Source organism: Elephas maximus, chromosome X (assembly GCF_024166365.1).
Source record: "Elephas maximus indicus isolate mEleMax1 chromosome X, mEleMax1 primary haplotype, whole genome shotgun sequence".
NCBI lineage: Eukaryota > Metazoa > Chordata > Mammalia > Proboscidea > Elephantidae > Elephas > Elephas maximus.
This window is the reverse complement of record NC_064846.1, coordinates 50340514-50359627: the sequence shown is the minus strand read 5'-3', so window position 1 is coordinate 50359627 and position 19114 is coordinate 50340514. Positions and strand designations below refer to the sequence as shown.

The following is a 19114-nucleotide window of genomic DNA, read 5'->3' as shown; positions in this document are numbered from 1 at the left end:
GTAGTGTCAAATCTCTTGTCTCCTAAAAGCCCTACCTGCTAGATTTTTCTACCTCCTGAGAGGAAACATGGCCCTTCAGATGAAGGCTGTAATCTGGAAGGGTCAGGAAATGGAATTGCCTACGACAGCTACCTAGTGAGACTAGAACATGTGGGGATAGGGTATGGGCTGAATAGGGCCAAGAATGGGCACCATGTCACCCAGATCAACTTCCAAGGTAGAGTAGGAAAAAGTTTCTGTTCAGTATGTTTCCTAGCCCTTGCCATATGGGAAAAGGATGGAGAAATCCAGGGTTGCTAGATAGTGTTTCACCAACTATGAAGCACCAAGAAGAGTCAGAGGCACCCAGGGCCAGCCAGTGTTCTCAGGGTAGAATGGGAAAGAGTTGGAGAAGGACAGTTGGGAAGAAATACAATTTCAGAGCCTAAATGAAAGCTAAACCAAAATCAGACACAAAACATGAAAGGATTTTAGGGAAAAAAAAAGATTCATGTTTAGTTCTCAGCCAAATGCAATCCAGATACTCACAGGTAAGAAGAGAAGGTTGTAGGTGTCTTGCTTGGAGGGAGTCCTAAACTTTCCACTCCTACCCTCAAGAGGCCTTTTGAATTCAATTGGTCTCTTGTTCCAAATGGGGATTTTTAAACCTTTTTATTTTGAAAAATTTCAAGCATACACAAAAGTAGAAGGAATAATATAATGAACCCTCATTACCCATCCCCAGCTACAACAATTATCAATATAGTGCCAACTTGTTTCTTTACTTTCAAATGGAATTTTATATCTTTAATTTGGCTTATAACTGGTAACTTACACTGCTCAAAGCTGAGCCCCTATGTTAGGTAAAGACATTAGCTCCATAGCAAGAAAAGAGTCTGAGAAGTTCCCAGAATCCCTCTCTTCTTACCTAATGTTTTGGGGCTTAGACCTAATTGTTAATAAAGGGGACATCCTGGATAAGTGATTCCAAAAGCTGTAGTCAGAAGAGCTGCAGAAGAGACGTGGCTCCTCATCACTTTCCTCTAAGAGTAATTGGAATTGTTCAGGTGCGAGACAGAGTGGAGAAAAAGCAACCTAGCTCTGCCGCAAACCCCACCTTGAGGAGCCACCAAGCTGGCTTCCTATCACCCCAGCCATTGATTCTGGATCTCTTTTCCTCCTACTTCTCATCCCTGGGATTTAGGTGGTGCAGCGGACACACTATCAAGGAATGAAATGCCTCTTCCGAATAAGCTTCTTTCCCAAAGACCCTGTGGAGCTGCTACATCGGGATCCTGCTGCTTTTGAGTACCTGTACATCCAGGTAGAGTTTGGCTTGGGCAAACAAGCTAGCAGGCTGGTCTGCGATCAGAGTGAAGTTGCTTTGTAAGTTTTTTCAGCCTCCAGGTAACTCTGAAGGCCCTTTCCTCTTCTGGTACCATTGTAGTCCATGGCCAAGTTGATTGGCCTGGTGACCTGAGCTGGCTGGGGCTCAAAGTCCTGTCTAATCTTCCAGATATGTCAGTTTTCAAGAACAAGAAACCCTCGTAGCTCTGACATTCTCATGGGATCCCAAGGTTTTAACAAACCTCTTTGAGTTTCAGAGGATCTCAACCCCCAATACCCATCTCTAATAAGGATGATTCTCAATTCAGTTCATCCAGAAACATTTGCTGAGAACTTACTCTGGGCCAAGCCCTACGCTAGGTGCTAGCAATCACTGATGAACAAAGAACTGTCCCAGTTCACTAGAGCTCATAAACAGATAGGCTGTTGTAAAAATCTAATCCATTGCCATCGAGTCGATTCCGACTCATAGAGACCCTATAAGACAGAGTAGAACTGCCCCATAGGGTTTCCAAGGAGCACCTGGTAGATTCAAACTGCTGACCTTTTGGTTAGCAGCCGTTGGCGCTTAACCACTATGCCACTAGACAGATAGGCACACAAATAAATATAAGGCAGTGTGATAGGCACTGTGATAGTGGCAGAGTACAATACCAGCGGGGGCACCCAGGCAGCAGTTTGCCACTTTGACGTGGGAGGGTGATAGTGAAGGCTGCACAGAGGAAGCGACATGTGCATGCTCTGAGCCTTGAAGAGTGAGGAGACGTTTGCTATGTAAAGAGATGGAGTGAAGGAGGCACTCTCTAGGCAAGGGACTTGCATTCACAAAGGCATGGTGGCATGAAATGGCATGGTGTATTGGGAGGGCTGCAAGTAATTTATTGTGGCTGGAGTACAGGATGTGAGGTAAGGAGCAGTAGAAAATGAAGTCAGAGAAACAGGAGGCTGGTGGGGAAAGGCTTGGTCGTCTGTGACACGCTCAGGCTCAGGGGCCTAAGGGGGGCACAGGTAGGGCATGTGCCCCAGGCACTGCTTCGCCAATTAGCAGTTTCTTATTGGCCATCACAGTTTCCAGCACCAGCTATGAGAGATCATTCAGCAATTTAACACTAATTGCCTTAGGCGCTATTTTCCTTAGGTAGGCCCCTGCTTGGATTTTATGCTATAAATGGTTCTCCGAGTGTGATTCCTGGACCAGCAAGCAGCATAGCATCAGCATCTCCTGGGAACTTGATAGAAATTGCAAATTTTCAGACCCCACCCTAATTCAACTGAATTCGAAACTCTGGGGCAGGGGCCCAGCAATCTGTGTTTTAACAAGCCCTCCAGGTGATTCTGAGGCGTGCAGGAATTTGAGAAACACTGCTTTAGGGCAGTGGTTCTTAACCCTAGCTGCGTATTAGAATTATCTGGAAAGATTTTTTAAAAATTCCACCCCACCTAAACCAAAAACCAGTTGCCATGGGGTGCATTCTGACTCATGGAGACCCCCATATGTGTCAGAGTAGAAATGTGCTCCATAGGACTTTCAGTGGCTTGTATTTCAAAAGTAGATTACTAGGTCTTTTTTTCTAAGGAGCCTCTGGGTGGACACAAACCTCCAACATTTGCTTAACAGGCAAACATGTTAACCGATTGTACCACCCAGAGACTTCTCCACCCCACCTAAGACAATTTAAATCAGAATCTATGGGAGTAGGAGCCAAAGAGTATTTTTAAATTCCTAAAGTGATTCTGAAAAAAAAAAAAAAAAGAAGTATAGCCAGAATTTTCCTTAGAAGCAAGGGTAGTGAGATTGTCTTGCTTACTTTGGCCATGTTATCAGGAGACCAATCCCTGAAGAAGTCCGTCATGCTTGGTAAAGTAGAGGGTAAGCGAAAAAAAGAAAAACCCGTAACGAGATGGATTTGTCACAGTGGCTACAACAATGAGCTCAAAGATGGCAACAATTGTGAGGATGGTGTTGGACTGGGCAACGTTTTCCTTCTGTTATACATGGAGTTGCTATGAGTTGGAGTCAACTGAGGCACCTAAAAACAAAAAAGTGATTCTAATGTACAGCCAAGCTCAAGAAATTCTGCTGGTGGGTAGGGTCACAGAAAGGAGAAAAATAACCTGGTCAGATAAACAATTTAGAAAGATCCTGAGAAAAGATACCAACTAGGGAGCTACTGCAGTTATCTGGAGGAAAAATGATGAGGGCCAGAATAAGGGTAATGATGGAAGGGCTGGGGTAGGATTCAAGAGATATTTATGAGGTAGAATCAGTAGACCTTGACTCAATGAGTATCTGGTAGAGATGGCATCATCCCCCAAGTTAGAGAATACAAGAAGTGCAATGGGTTTTGGGAAAACATGAGTTCATTTTTGGATATGTTGAGTTTAGGTGCCCGTAGGACATACAGAGGACTTGAGAGGAAAAAAAAAAAAAACCTGGAAACTGATCTGCATTTGATGATGATTCCTGGGGATGTGCCATGAGACATCATGGTTGTCCTTTCTGCCCCTTCTGACAACCTTAAATGTTAGGAACATTTCTCAAATATCCTCAGGTTCCTTTAACAGCACTCTAGGGAGCAATGAATTCTGTAAGTTTAGTTCTCATTTTGTTTGCCCTAAATTTTCTTTATTCAAGCTTCTGGGAATTGCCTTGGTTCTAATATTTTGGAATTTGATGACAAGACTATGTCCAGCCTGTCTTTCCCCTTAGTGATGATACAGACTTCAAATCTATTCCTTCTTTTTTTTTTTTTTTAATTTAACAGCATTATTGAGGTATAATTGACACACAACAAATTACACATACTTAAAATGTGTAATTCGGTAATTTTGGTATATGTATATACCCATGAAATCATCACCACAATCAAAATATTGAGCATATCCAACACTAACAAAAGTTTCCTCAGGCGCCTCTGTAATTTGTTCCCCCAGGCAACCACTGACTTGCTATTTGTCACTTATAGATGAGTTTGCATTTTCTAGGGTTTATATATATATATATATGTGTGTGTGTGTGTGTGTGTGTGTGTGTATGTATATGTGTGTATGTGTATGTATGTATGTATACTTATTTTGGTCTGGCTCCTTTCACTTAGCACAATTATTTTGAGATTCATCCATGTTGTTACATCTGTAGTTCATTCCTTTTTATTGTTGAGTAGTATTCCGTTGTATGGATGTACCAAAATTTGTTTATCCATTCACCTGTTGATGAACATCTGGGTTGTTTTCAGGTTTTGACTACTACAAATAAAACTTCTATGAATATTCATGTACAAGTCTTTGTATGGACACACGCTTTCTTTTCTCTTGGGTAAATACGTAGGAATGGAACAGTTGGATAAGGAATGGAATGGTTAGATCATATGGTAGATATATCTTTAATTTTTTAAAGAAACGTCAATACTGTTTTCCAAAGTGGTTGTATAACTTTATAACCCCATCAGCAATGTATAACAGTTCCAATTTCTCTGCATCCTCACTAGCACTTGGTGTCAGTACTCTTTATTTTAGCCATTCTTACAGGTGTGCAGTGGTTATCTCTTACTGCGCTTTTCATTTGCACTTCCCTAACAACTGATGAGAGCCCTGGTGGCACAGTGGTTAAGAACTTGGCTGCTAACCAAAAGGTAAGCGGTCCAAATCCACCAACCACTCCTTGGAAACCCTATGGGGCAGTTCTACTCTGTCCTATAGGGTTGCTATGATTGGGAATCGACGACAACTTTTATTTTTCTTTTAATGACTGATGATGTTGAACACCTTTTCATGTGCTTTTTTTGCCATCTTACATCTTCTTTGGTGAAGTGTCTGTTCAGATCTTTTGCCCACTTTTTTATTGGGTTGCTTGTTTTCTTATTATTGAGTTTTGAAAGTTCTTTATGTATTCTGGATACAAGTCCTTTGTTGCAATTACTTTCTCCCAGTCTGTGGCTTGTCTTTTCAGTCTCTAAAAAGTATCTTTCACAAAGTAGAAGTTTGAATTTTGATAAAGTCTAATATATCAGTTTGTTTGTTTGTGGATTGTGCTTTTGATTTCATAGCCGAGAAATACTTGCCTAACCCAAGCTCATAAAGACTTTCTCCTGGTTTTTTTTTTTCTTCTAGAAGTTTTACCATTTTAGGGTTTACATTAGGCCTGTGATCCATTTTGAGTTAACTTTTATATATGGTGTGAAGTATGGATCAAAGTTCTGGTTTGGGGTGTTTATTTATTTATTTATTTTTGCATATGGATATCCAATTGTTCTAGCACCATTTGTTGAAAAACTATCCTTTCTCCACTGAATTGCCTTTACAACCTTGTAAAATATCAGCTGCCTATATATGTGTGTAGGTCTGGTTCTGAACTCTGTATTCTGTTGGATCTACTTCTGTATGTTTATGTCAGTATCACAATCTTCTGATTATTGTAGCTTTATAATAAGTCTTGAAATCAGGTCATGTTTGTCCTCCAACTTTTTTGTTCTTTTTCAAAGTTGTTTTAGATATTCTAGGTCCTTCGCATTTTCATGTGAATTTTAGAATCAGCTTGTCAATTTCTACCAGAAAAAAAATACTTTATAGTTTTCAGTGTCTAGTTCTTTTGTGAGGAAGACCAGTTAATACGACTGTTATTCAAATTTACGCACAAACCACTAAGGCCAAAGATGAAGAAACAGAAGATTTTTAGCAGCTGCTGCAGTCTGAAATTGATCCAACGTGCAATCAGGATATATTGATATTATTACTGGTGATTGGAATGCAAAACTTGGAAACAAAGAAGAAGGGTCAATAGTTGGAAAATATGGCCTTGGTGCTAGAAACAATGCCAGAGATCAAATGATAGAATTTTGCAAGACTGACTTGTTCATTGGAAATATCTTCTTTCAGCAGCATAAACGGCGACTATACACATTTTTTTTTTATACACATGGACCTCGCCAGATGGAACACACAGGAATCAAATTGACTACATCTGTGGAAAGAGACGATGGAAAAGCTCAATATCATCAGTCAGAACAAGGCCAGGGGCCGACTGTGGAACAGACCATCAATTGCTCATATGCAAGTTCAGGCTGAAACTGAAGAAAATCAGAGCAAGTCCACAAGAGCCAAAATATGACCTTGAATATATCCCATCTGAATTTAGAGACCATCTTAAGAACAGACTTGACACACTGAACACTAGTGACCAGAGACCAGACAAGTTGTGGAATGACATCAAGGACATCATACATGAAGAAAGCAAGAGGTCACTGAAAAACAGGAAAGAAAGAAAAGACCAAGATGAATGTCAGAGGAGACTCTGAAACTTGCTCATGAACGTCAAGCAGCTAAAGCAAAAGGAAGAAATGAAGTAAAAGAACTGAATAGAAGATTCGAAAGGATGGCTTAAGAAGACAAAATAAAGTATTATAATGACATGCGCAAAGAGCTAAAGATAGAAAACCAAAAGGGAAGAACACGCTCGGTGTTTCTCAAGCAGAAAGAACTGAGGAAAAAAATCAAGCCTCGAGTTGGAATAATGAAGGATTCTATGGGGAAATTAAACGATGCAGGAAGCATCAAAAGAAGATGGAAGGAATACACAGAATCACTATAGAAAAAAGAATTAGTCAATGTTCAACCATTTCAAGAGGTAGTGTATGATCAGGAACCCATGGTACTAAAGGAAGAAGTCCAAGCTGCTCTGAAGGCATTGATGAAAAACAAGGCTCCAGGAACTGACGGAATATCAACTGAGTTGTTTCAATAAATGGATGCAGCACTGGAAGTGCTTGCTCGTCTATGCCAAGAAATATGGAAGACAGCTTCCTGGCCAATTGACTGGAAAAGATCCATATTTATGCCTTTTCCCAAGAAAGGTGATCCAACTGAATGTGGAAATTATAGAACAATATCATTAATATCACACACAGGCAAAATTTTGCTGAAGATCATTCAAAAACTGCTGCAGCAGTATATCGACAGGGAACTGCCAGAAATTCAGGCTGGTTTCAGAAGAGAACATGGAACCAGCAATATCATTGCTGATGTCAGTTGAATCATGGCTGAAAGCAGAGAATACCAGAAAAACGTTTACCTGTGTTTTATTGACTATGGAAAGGCATTTGATTGTGTGCTCATGAGGAACCTATACATAGACCAAGAAGCAGTTGTTCAAACACAAGGGGATACTGATTGGTATAAAGTCAGGAAAGGTGTGCATCAGGGTTGTATCCTTTCACCATACCTATTCAATCTGTATGCTGAGCAAATAATATGAGAAGCTGGACTATATGAAGAAGGACAGGGCATCAGGATTGGAGGAAGACTCATTAACAACCTGCATTATGCAGATGACACAACTTTGCTTGCTGAAAGTGAAGAGGACTTGAAGCACTTACTAATGAAGATCAGAGACCACAGCCTTCAGTATGGATTGCACCTCAACATAAAGAAAACAAAAACCCTCACAACTGGACCAGTAAGCAACATCATGATAAATGAAGAAAAGATTGAAGTTGTCAAGGATTTCATTTTACTTGGATCCACAATCAACAGCCATGGATGTAGCAGTCAAGAAATGAAACAACGCACCGCATTGGGTAAATCTGCTGCAAAGGACCTCTTTAAAGTGTTGAAAAGCAAAGTTGTCACCTTGAAGACTAAGGTGCTCCTGACCCAAGCCATGGTATTTTCAATTGCATCTTATGCTTGTGAAAGCTGGGCAATGAATCAGGAAGACGGAAGAAGAATTGACGCCTTTGAATTGTGGTGTTGGCAAAGAATATTGAATATACCGTGGACTGCCAAAAGAACGAACAAATCTGTCTTGGAAGAAGTAAAACCAGAATGCTCCTTAGAAGCAAGGATGGTGAGACTGTGTCTTACATAGTTTGGACGTGTTGTCAGGAGGGATCAGTCCCTGGAGAAGGACATCATGCTTGGTAAAGTACAGGGTCAGTGGAAAAGAGGAAGACCCTCAACGAGGTGCATTGACACAGTGGCTGCAACAATGAGCTCAAGCATAACGATTTTAAGGATGGCGCAGGATCGAGCAGTGTTTCGTTCTGTTGTGCATAGGGACACTCTGAGTCAGAACCGAATTGACGACACCTAACAACAACAAAGTTTTTTTTACATACTTTTTTCAGATTTATCCCTAAACATTTAAAATTTTGGTGCTATTATAAATGGTAATGATTTTTAATTTAAGTTTCCAATTTTTATTGCTAGCATATAGAAATATATTTGGTTTTTATATATTGATCTTATGTCTTGCAACCTTGCTAATCTCACTTATTAGTTCTAGTAGATTCTTTTGTAGATTCCATTGGATTTTCTACATAGATGATCATTGATGAAGCATTTCTTTTCCAATCTCTCCTATGCTGTAGTGATACCACCACAGGTCCCTAGTCCCCTAGCCCATCCTGGTTCCACCTCAACAAAATGGACAACTGGTCTAACGAAAGCTGAATCATTGATAACTGGGACTCTGACCCTCATCTCAGGGTTTGGGGGTTGTCATGCCCTTGGTCAGTAGTTCCAGGGGACCCTTTTCAGGATAGTGTAGGGAAGATTGACTCATCACTGTTTTTGTCCTTTAGACTCCAAGGAACAGAATGTCTGTCCCATCCCCACAATCTGTCCTTCACCCTGGGCTTCAGGGCCAGAGCACTGTGGAGAATCCCTCCCGATGTGTCTTTCCCTTTGATCATATGTGAGCTAATAGAGGAGCCCTGTATGGTTAGGGGGTGAGTAGAAGCCCCAGAGAAAAGGTCTCTTATAACAAGAGGGAAAAAAGGGAGTGGTACCATGTCTCACTTTTGCAGCAATCTAAACTTTCTGTCCACTTGGGCCTTGACGTTGTATCTATCTGTCACTGAGAAGAAGGCTGTCCAATATCTGCTGAATGAAGCGAATAGTGTTTCTGAGACTCCAGGCTCCTCTGTTGTATCTTCCCCAAGGGCAGCATCTTTCTCTTTCCATTGATCTAGGATGGCTTACTGACACCGTGAAATCTTCTCTGGGATGTAAGGGAATAGACGAGGGAGGGTGGGGAGGGAACATCTCCTTTAACTGATAGATTTGGACTCCCCTCTCTCACAGAGTCGGAATGATGTTATCCGAGAACGCTTTGGAATGGAGCCCAAGCCAGAGATGCTTTTGTGCCTGGCTGCCCTTCACATCTACATCACTGTCTCAGCCACTCGACCTAGTCAGAAGATCTCACTCAAGAATGTGGAGTGAGTTGTGCTGGGGCCCTTTGGGAGGGTGGCAAATAACTGTGTAGGAAGAAGATGCAAAGGTTGAGCTATGCTATGCTTTTCAGGAAAATAGGGCATGGGATGGAAGTGAGAAGGATTTGGAGTTTCTCACACCTAGACCACATGCCTTTGAACTACAGCTTCTACTAGGAAACTGTGGCCAATGTTAAGTCCCTGGCCCTATCCCTCTTTTTCTCCCAGTCTCTATCCCTCCATTCCTGTCTCTCAGATTCAACTTCTGTCTTACCATCTTCCTTTCTCTGCCCCACTTTGTCTCTCTAATTCCTTACTTTATTTCTGCTTTCAGGAAGGAGTGGGGCCTGGAACCCTTTCTTCCCCCCTCCCTCCTGCAGGGCATCAAAGAGAAGAACCTCCGGAAATCTCTCTCTCAGCAACTGAAGGCTCACCAAACACATCCTTCCAGCGGCACCAAGGTACCCAGAGTAGGCCATTTGGTGTCCTGCTCAGGCACTAGTGGCCACAGGGGACTCCTGGTTGGTTTCCCAGCACAGCCTGGTCCTCTGGGGAACCTCATTGCTCTCTTTGACTGAAATACAGATCCAGCTTGGCCTGAGAGGGGTTTTCCCCAAACCTGATCCCCTCCAAGAAACAGCTCAATGGCAAGTCACTGAGAGAGCAAAGGGGTTAAGACTCAGGAGATAATTCTCAGGTCCTTGCACTGTTTTAGTAAATGCTGATTGAGCACCTACTGTGTGGAAAGGATTGGGCCCTGGGGAGGGGATTGTTTTCCATGGAAATGATTGATCTGTCCCTCACTAGCTTTCTGATTCCTGGGATATGGAATTCTGGGAGATAAAACCCCAGCCAAAGTGGGACAAGGCCTGACCTAGAGAATAGGTCACTGGGAGGTGTGTGAGGACTCAGGTCACTGCTGTGCTGTCCTTCACGTTCTAAGGCACATATCCCTTTGCCCTCTGAGGGATTCTCAGTCCCTGCTTTCCCCAGTCCCGCAGGCCCTTCTTAGTCTTGTAAGGCTTGGTCGGTCGGTCAGCTTGTGCTCCCTGCCGAAGAGGCAGGAGGATGGTGAGAGGCGCTAGAATCAGCCTGCAGATGTAAACACAGGATACCATTGCCCCCATATATTCCTCCCATCCCAGATTCCTTGCTTTTACCAACTAGCTTCTCTTTTAAAATGCAAATTTCCCCAGAGAGTTAAGCCATTCCTACCTTGCTGTGCATATTTAATCAAATTGTTTTCTTCCCAGCTGAGAGTATCAGTGCTCACACTCATTTCTTCAGCAAACATTTTTCTGAGTCACCCCAGTGCTCAGACTGGAGGCACAAAGATGAAGAAGATATGGTTTCTGCCCTCAAGTCAGCCACAGTCTGGGAAAACAGATAGTCACAATACAGTGTGATAGGCATGGGTGCTCTGGAAACAGAGGAGGGACACCAAGCCCAACCTGAGGGAGGCGGACAAGGCCAGGAATTGGTGGCTTTGATACCAGAGCTGGGTCTTGAAGGACAAATAGGAGTTTATCTAGATGAGCTGGGTGGTGGAGGTGGGAGGAAGACACTGCCAGGCAGGGAGATCAGTCTGTGCAAAGGCCCGGAGATATGAGAGAATGTGATACATGGAAAGAAATGCAAATAGTTCAGAGTAAGCAAGTACAGAGAGTACAAGGAACATGCATGGGGGGCACTGGTGGCAAGAGGGGAGGCAGGAGCCAATCCATGGAGATCCTCATGTGCTGTAAAAAGGAGTTTGTACTTCATTCTGAAGGCAGTGGGGAGCCGTTGAAGGGTTTAAGCAGGAAGCTGATGTGATTAAATTTATGTTTTAGGATGCTTCTAACAGCAGTGTAGAGAAGGTTGAGGGAAAGGGGTGTCAGTACTGAAGGTAGCCTGGCTGTCACCCTGTTACAGATAGGAAACACTGAAGCAATGACTGTGGGGATAGAGAAGATGGAGAGATTGGAGAGGGAGTTAGGAGGCAGAAGATGATTTGATGACTGATGGCCCTCAGGTGAAGGCCAAGGGAGGAGTCCAGTGTGAGTATCAGGTTTCTGGTTTGAATGCCAGGGGCATGACAGGACCACTGATAGATACCAGGAATGCCAGAAAAAGAGCAGGCTTGGGACTAAGGGGGTCTCAGTATTAAAGGTATTGAGTGGGACCCCTGGCAGAGGATGGCCAGTACCTAGGTAGCTATGACAGTCTGAAAGATCTCAGGAGAGAAGTCCAGGGGAGGTGGAGTGTCAGATGCGAAAAACCGGTGCCGTCGAGTCGATTCCGACTCATAACGACCCTATAGGACAGAGTAGAACTGCCCCAGAGATGGGAAAGATGTTGGAATTAAACCAAGAACAAAATGAGTAAGCTGGGTACTTTGGGAACAAGGATGAGGAGGCAGGAGAAGTGTTTAGAAAGAGGAGATGGGATACTAGAGGTTAGAGCAGTCCAAACTGGAACCTTCCTGCCATTTTACTGAGGGCCTCCTCACACTCCCACATTGTAGCTTGCTGATTCGTGCCTGTCCTAAGATCTTAAGACTTTTCCTGAGAACATGGGTTTGTTTTTCCTGTGCTCCTCAGGCTCTTCATATTTCTGGGTGGGTTGTTTCCACAGGGCTCTGCAATACAGGCAAAGCTCCAGTATCTCCGAATCCTGAATGAACTTCCGACCTTTACGGGCGTTTTGTTCAACACTGTGGGCCTGGTCAGTGAGGGCAGTGGGGGAGGGGGAGGCTTTCTTGGTAGTCGTCCATGGGGGTGGGGGGAAGGAGGCAAAAGGGACTTCACTAGGGCTTTAGGGTGGCATTTTCTGTCAGCAAATATTTCTAAAGGCCTTCCTACCTCTTCCTCCTCCTTCTGCCTCTCCCCTCCTGTAGTGCTCTGGCCCTGCCTCTGGTAAAATGGTAGAGTAGGAGGAGAAATTTGTGTTCAGCATCCCTCCATGACCGTTTTGTGTCTCCCTTCATCTATGTCAGGGGTCAGCAATTTGTTTTTTGTAAAGAGCCAGATAATAAATATTTTTGGCTTTGTAGGTGGCTATATGGGTCCCTGTCGCAGCTACTCAGCTCTGCCATTGCATCACAAACACAACTGTAGACAGTGCATAAACAAATGAGCGTGGCTGTGTGCCAATAACTATTTATGGACACTGAAATTTGAATTTCATGTAATTTTCACGAGTCACAAAATATGGTTCTTTTGATTTTTTTCCCCCCAACCCTTTAAAAATGTAGAAACCTTTCATGGCTCACAAGCAGTGTAAAAACAGGTGGTAGGCCAGATTTGGCCCACGGGCCATAGTTTACCGACTCCTGCTCTGTTTACTGCCCTTATGCATACTCCTGCAGTTCCCCCACCCCAGGCTTCTGAGTCCTCATACTTCCCCCTGCGTCTCCAGCACCTCCACTGTAGCAATACCCCTCCGGGGCAAGTCACAGCTTGTCCCCTTAAGACTATGCCCCAGGCTAGTTTACCCTAGTGAGCCATGGTGAGAAGAAATCCAAATTATCTTGCTGACTGGATCCAGATGCTTGTCATGCCCTCGGGAGCACACTGTCATGCTCGTGGGGCACACTGGTAGAAAGCCACTTATCAAAGGGTTTATAGAAGATGGAAGAGGTTCCTCAGGGTGATGCTAATGCCAGGGAATAGGCTGGCAGAGAGCTCAGGCTTGATGGCTCCAAGGAGTCTGCCAGTACCAGTTAAGGGAGTCCAGTTCATCAGGCACACTGGTAGCCATTTACGTACTGGGAGTTGAGGGACACTACAAGTCCACTTCCCCTTCCTCCACCCCCATAAACCCAAAATCCATTGCCATCGAGTCGATTCCCACTCATAGCAACCCCCATACACACCCTTAAATGTCTCTTCCACCCACCTGCCAATGCTGAAATATTTATTGGCTATTCCTTTGGGTTAAGACTGCTATAATGTCTATTAGAAGGCAAGTATCTTCTTAGAGATGGAGAAACCCATTAAGCTCCCAATCAACCCTTAACACCTGAGGCAGAATTACTTTGTCAGTTTAGCTTTTGGCAAGGTCTTAAGGAAATCAGGCACTGACTGAGAAATCCAAGTTTTAATGGCTGTTGGTGGGGGCAAGATAAAGACCAAGCACAGGATGCCACCTGGGCAGGCAGCGCACTGGGCCTTGAATGGCCTGAAACAAGTCCCCAGGGCTTGGTAGGGAGAGGGTGCTCAAAGGAGTTTTAAAAAGGCACCAAAACAATCCTCACCGATTTGACAGTTTCGCTAGAATCATCCCTGCTGCTGTTCACTTAAATCAACCTACTACTGAGGCTAAAGTGTCCATTTAGACCAGCGACCTAGGGCCCTACCCTGGGAAGTGAGGTGTCCAAGACCATTTTTCCCTCAAGCTTGTCCTCATGCCCTGACACTCAGCCTTAGATGTTTCCAGACCTCCCAGTAAAACTGATCCAACGCATGTTTGCTACTTCCTTCTCCTGCCTCCTCACCCCACCTCCTCTGCCCTTCTTTCTATGAATATGCCTGCCACACTTGGGCACCAGGGTGAGAAGCAGTCGGCCACCACTCTCCTGGTGGGGCCCCGTCATGGCATCAGCCACGTTATTGACCTCAAAACCAACCTCACCACTGTGCTGTCCGAGTTCAGCAAGATCAGCAAGATCCAGCTGTTCCGGGAGAACCAGGGCGTGGCCCGGGTGGAGACCAGCATCATGGATGCCAAGGTAAGCCCTACTTTGAAGGGCTGCTTCTTTCCTTGAGTGCAGGGGAGGGCCAGGCCTTGAGAACAGAGGAAGAAGTCAACTGGGGGCTCTGACCAAGTTAGAGAGTTTGAACTCGTTAGGTGAGGGGTTCAGTGATTCTGAAGTGGTTTAGATGCTGGGCCCCTGTGGGCTCATCTTTCTTTCCCTTCTCAACCTTCTGGGACATGGTATTCTGGCCACATAGTAAGGTCAATCAGTGTTAGGGAAGGCTTTTGGGAGTGCCAGATCAATCCAAGAGAGGTCTTAAGCAGAGTCCAAAGGCAGGTTAATTAGAGAACTTGGAGCTATACCCCAGCTCAGTGCTTCCCAATCTTTCTTATGTCATAGCACATGTAGAAAATTATATGTATGTGTGTGTGGAACATTGGGGTAAATGGACCAGCCCCAGACACTTTGGACACCCTAGGGCAGGGTGCCCTGCCATAGTCACATGCACTTTGTATCATGGAGGAGAGGGTGTCTGAGTATGTGGACAGAATCAAGGGGACCTGGAGAGAGGAGAAGAAGACAGAGCCTGGTCCCCATTTAACCTCCCAGAGTTCAGTTCTTCCAGAACCCTAGGACTTTTCCCATAGATCAGCTCCTTCGGACTGGTGGGCAGCTACTGCCTGTGCAAAGTCTGGCAGCCGTGGTCAGCCACCCCTCCACTGTTCTCCTGTTTGAATACCTAGTGACCAGTGTGAGTTGGGGAGTAGGCCTGCTTGCCAGCTGATGGACACTGTTCAAAGAGGCACAACTTTTCTTTCTAAAGGATTTCCCAGGGAAAGATGTGTTAGCAGATGTTGTTGTTGTAAGAGGTGGAGTGTTTGCTGTTTCTAAAAGAGTAAATCATTTGCTTTATTTTTGTGTTTGTGAAACCCAGAAAGCTTCGTTATGTTATTTTTTCCACCTGTGATTCACAGGATTCCCATTGGCTTAGGAACCCACTTGGAGGTGTTGTTTAATTGGCACGGGGCTAGTCCCTAAACCAATGATTGCTGCCCTCCTCAGATGTCGTTGGGTAAAAGCCCAAATGGACAGGTAGGGAAAGGGGAGGAAGACACAGCATGCAGGGGAGATGTGGCCTCCTGAGAAATAAAAGGGGTTTATAGCAGGGAAATGGCTTTCCAGCTGAGACTCCTATGTTCCATGAGTGATTCTCAACATTGGCTGCACAATAGAATTTCCTTGAGAGCTTTTAAAAAGTACAGATGCCTGGGTCCTACTCCCAGAGGCTGATTTAATTGGCCACGGTACAGCCTGGGCATCAGGATTTATTTTAAGTTCCCCAGGTGATTCCATAGTAGAGCCAGGTCTGAGAACCACTGGTCTATGGAACCAGAGCTTTGGAAGGAAACAGGCAGAGCAGGGGTCAGTGGCGACTGCCTAGGGGCTCATTTCTAGGAGCAATCCATCCACAGTTGTGGACATGAATGCTGCCCTGGAGAGGATACATTCTTATTGGGAAGACCAGATTTACAAAGATACATGACCTGCCTTAAAAGCACAACCTCAGAACATGTATGTTGTTGTTATCATGTTATTCTGACTCATAACGACCCTATAAGGCAGAGTAGAACTGCCCCCATGGGGTCTCCTAGGCTGTAATCTTTACAGGAGCAGATCTCCAGGTTTTTTCTCCTGCAGAGCAGCTGTTGGGTTTGAACTGCCGACCTTTCAGTTAGCAGCAGAGCACTTAACCATTGCACCACCAGGGCTCCTTAGAACATGTATATAGCTCTGGAATGAGATACACCAGGTTTAAATTCCAGCTCTATCACTTCCTAGCTGTGTGACCTTGAGAAAGTGTCTTAACCTCTCTGAACTCTGATTTCCTGAACTGCAAAATGAGCACTTATCTCAAAAGGTTCTTGTGAGAACATGATGAACATAATTAATGTCATTGAGTTGTACATGCAAATATTGTTGAGATGGCAAATGTTTTATTATGTATATATATTTATGACAATTTTTTTTAAAGGTTGTTGTGAGGATTAAATGAAAAAAATGTACATAAAGTGTCTCAGCACCATGCCTGGCACATAGTCAAGTACTCAATAAATGAGACCTGTTATTTTTTTCAAAAGCAAAACATCGGTGAAGAAAAACTAATATGAGGTAAATCATGTAGATAAGTGTGAAGGGGAACATACATGGAACAAAAGAACAGGAAAGGGTTAACCAGAACTGGCTTCCTGCAAGAGGGTGTTGTAAACTGGATCTTGAAGTGATAGGCATGGATTAGCAGAGAGAGGTGGCAAGTGTTCAAAGGCAGAGAGCGAGCACAGGAATAAGCAAGCCATATGTGCAGGTCGATAGGCATAGTTGCTTGGCTGGAGAGGAGAATAATAAAAGAGATTGGAGAGATCGGGGGTGGGCAGAGCAAGTTGGTTAAGAGTCTCAAAGGCCAGTTAGGAAAATTTAGATTCAATGTGAGAGAAGAGTGCGAAGCCACTGTAGATTCTTGAGCAGACGAGTAACACATTGAAAGCTGACTTTGATCAGTATGGCTGGGAGTCAGGCTAGCATGAAGCCACGGAGGCAAGAAGGGGTCCGTGGTGCCAGTGCAGGGGTGAAGTGATCAGAGCCTGAGCTGGAGGGACAGCAGTGGTAATGCAGAGGGAAGAGCGAATGTGAAACATGCAGTGTCATTGAGAGTGATACACATATCCCCCAACACGCCTCTCTTGCACAGACATCACACACATGTCTTATTACATCTAATCACTTATTCCCTACTGAGTGTAGCTGAAGCACACCAAAGGGCAGTGCTATGTGCACAACACACAGTGGGTCTAAATCACGGGTGGGGGAGAGATGAGCAAGTACACTACGGGAAAAACAAAAGATGTGTCAGTGAATGGACTGGGGGCCAGGAAAAGGCTGCGCTTTGCTGAGTGGGAAACAGCGAATAGGTAGGTAGATGAGATGAGTGCCCAGAGGTGCAACCGTCAGGTGGTAGTTTAGTCAGGTATGTCCTACCTTAAGCAGTCGATAAAATTCAGATGAAAATCTCAGGGCAATAATCTATATTAGGATTTTTCCACTTTGAAAAAGATGTACCACGTGTGATACGCCCCCAAAGCTGTCCCTGCCTGAATCCCCCAAACCTGTGAATATACTACGTAATAGGGAATTAAAGTTATAGATGGAATTAAGGTTGCTAATCAGATGACCTTAAAATAGGGAGATTATCCTGGATTATCCCGGTGGGCCCAGTGTAATCACAAAGGTCCTTAGACACGGAAGAGCGAGGCAGAAAAGAAGATCATAGTGATGTGATGTGATGTGATGTGATGTGATGTGATGTGATGTGATGTGATGTGATGTGATGTGATGTGATGTGATGTGATGTGATGTGATGTGATGTGATGTGATGTGATGTGATGTGATGTGATGTGATGTGATGTGATGTGATGTGATGTGATGTGATGTGATGTGATGTGATGTGATGTGATGTGATGTGATGTGATGTGATGTGATGTGATGTGATGTGATGTGATGTGATGTGATGTGATGTGATGTGATGTGATGTGATGTGATGTGATGTGATGTGATGTGATGTGATGTGATGTGATGTGATGTGATGATGTGAGCTCAGCCTGATATTGTAGGCTCTGAAGATGGGGATAGGGGGCCATCAGCCAAAGAATGCGAGTGACCACAATAAGCTGGAAAAGACAAGGAAATGGATCTTTCCCTAGAACCTCCAGAAGGAACCTAGTCCTGCTTACACTTGATTTTAGCCCAGTGAGGCTGGTATCAGACTTCCGACCTCCAAATTGTAAGGGAATAAATGTGTATTGTTTAAGCCAGTTAGTTTGTGTTAATTTGTTACAGCAGCAACAGAAAACTAATGAGATTCCATTAAATAGCAAGCTCCTAGATACCACATTCACAATATAATGAGCATTCTGCTCACACCCGACTTTTGTTACATAAAATCTGATGCACCTGTAATCAGAGATGTCTGCTATTTGCAACACTAGTTACAAGTCAGTGCCCTATGAAATGGACAAGGCAGTATTTTATCCCTTTCCCACATAAATGAGTAGAGACAGGATCAGCGATATAGTAGTGAGAGAGAAAAAGGGGAATATTGAGGGAAAAAACAAATCAAGGTTTCAATTTGGGAGTCATTTAGTATGAACTTATTGTTACAAGGAACCATGTTAAGCACTGAATGGGATACAAAGCTGAAAACAAAAAATGGCTCCTTGTCCTCAAGAAATTTGCCATTTTGTATGAGAGAAAGAAGTACACAAATATGTGGCAGACTGGAGGAGGTGGCATAGGAGAGGTACCAAGAGAATGTTATAGGAGTAGAGAGGAGGATAACATTAATTCTGGCTGGGGATTAAGGAAGGCTTCCTGGAGGCGCTTTATATGTCAGCAGCATCTCTGGTTATGCAGAGGTGCCTCTCTCCATATCTGTGCACAATGCGCAGGATTTGGGGGAACAGGGTCTGGGAAGCTCCTTACTAGAGAATGGCTTCCCTGGGCAAGGTAGGAGTCTACACGTAGGGCCAGTAGCACTCTGGAGCTGGTTTGCACGGGCTCGTAAGAGTCAGTTGGGCACATCGCTCCCAACTCTGTGTTCAAAGATTTTGTGACAGTAATTTGAAAGCGGCCATAGTGGGAGTATTTACACCAGGTGAATTGAATAAAAAAAATTTTTTTTTTAATTGGCAAACGCTACAGATCAGGACTTCAGAGAACTGGTTGTTAAATATTTACCGGTACACTGTTACACAGGGATGCTTAAGAAAGGCTGTCTGAAATCCCTTAATGGGGACGTGGAAGTTAAAAACCAAACTTGGCCCATTTCCCCCTAGATAATGCTACTCTG

General features: G+C 44.0%; 1 protein-coding gene across 1 annotated transcript in view; it reads left to right on the top strand.

Moving 5' to 3' along the window:
- FRMPD3 (FERM and PDZ domain containing 3) overlaps positions 1–19114 on the top strand; it is a 92950-nt gene that overhangs the window by 46112 nt on the left and 27724 nt on the right. The window contains 5 exon segments of the mRNA XM_049872106.1: positions 1184–1303; positions 9406–9542; positions 9871–9997; positions 12153–12242; positions 14068–14247. Coding sequence (XP_049728063.1) covers positions 1184–1303; positions 9406–9542; positions 9871–9997; positions 12153–12242; positions 14068–14247 — 654 coding nt within the window.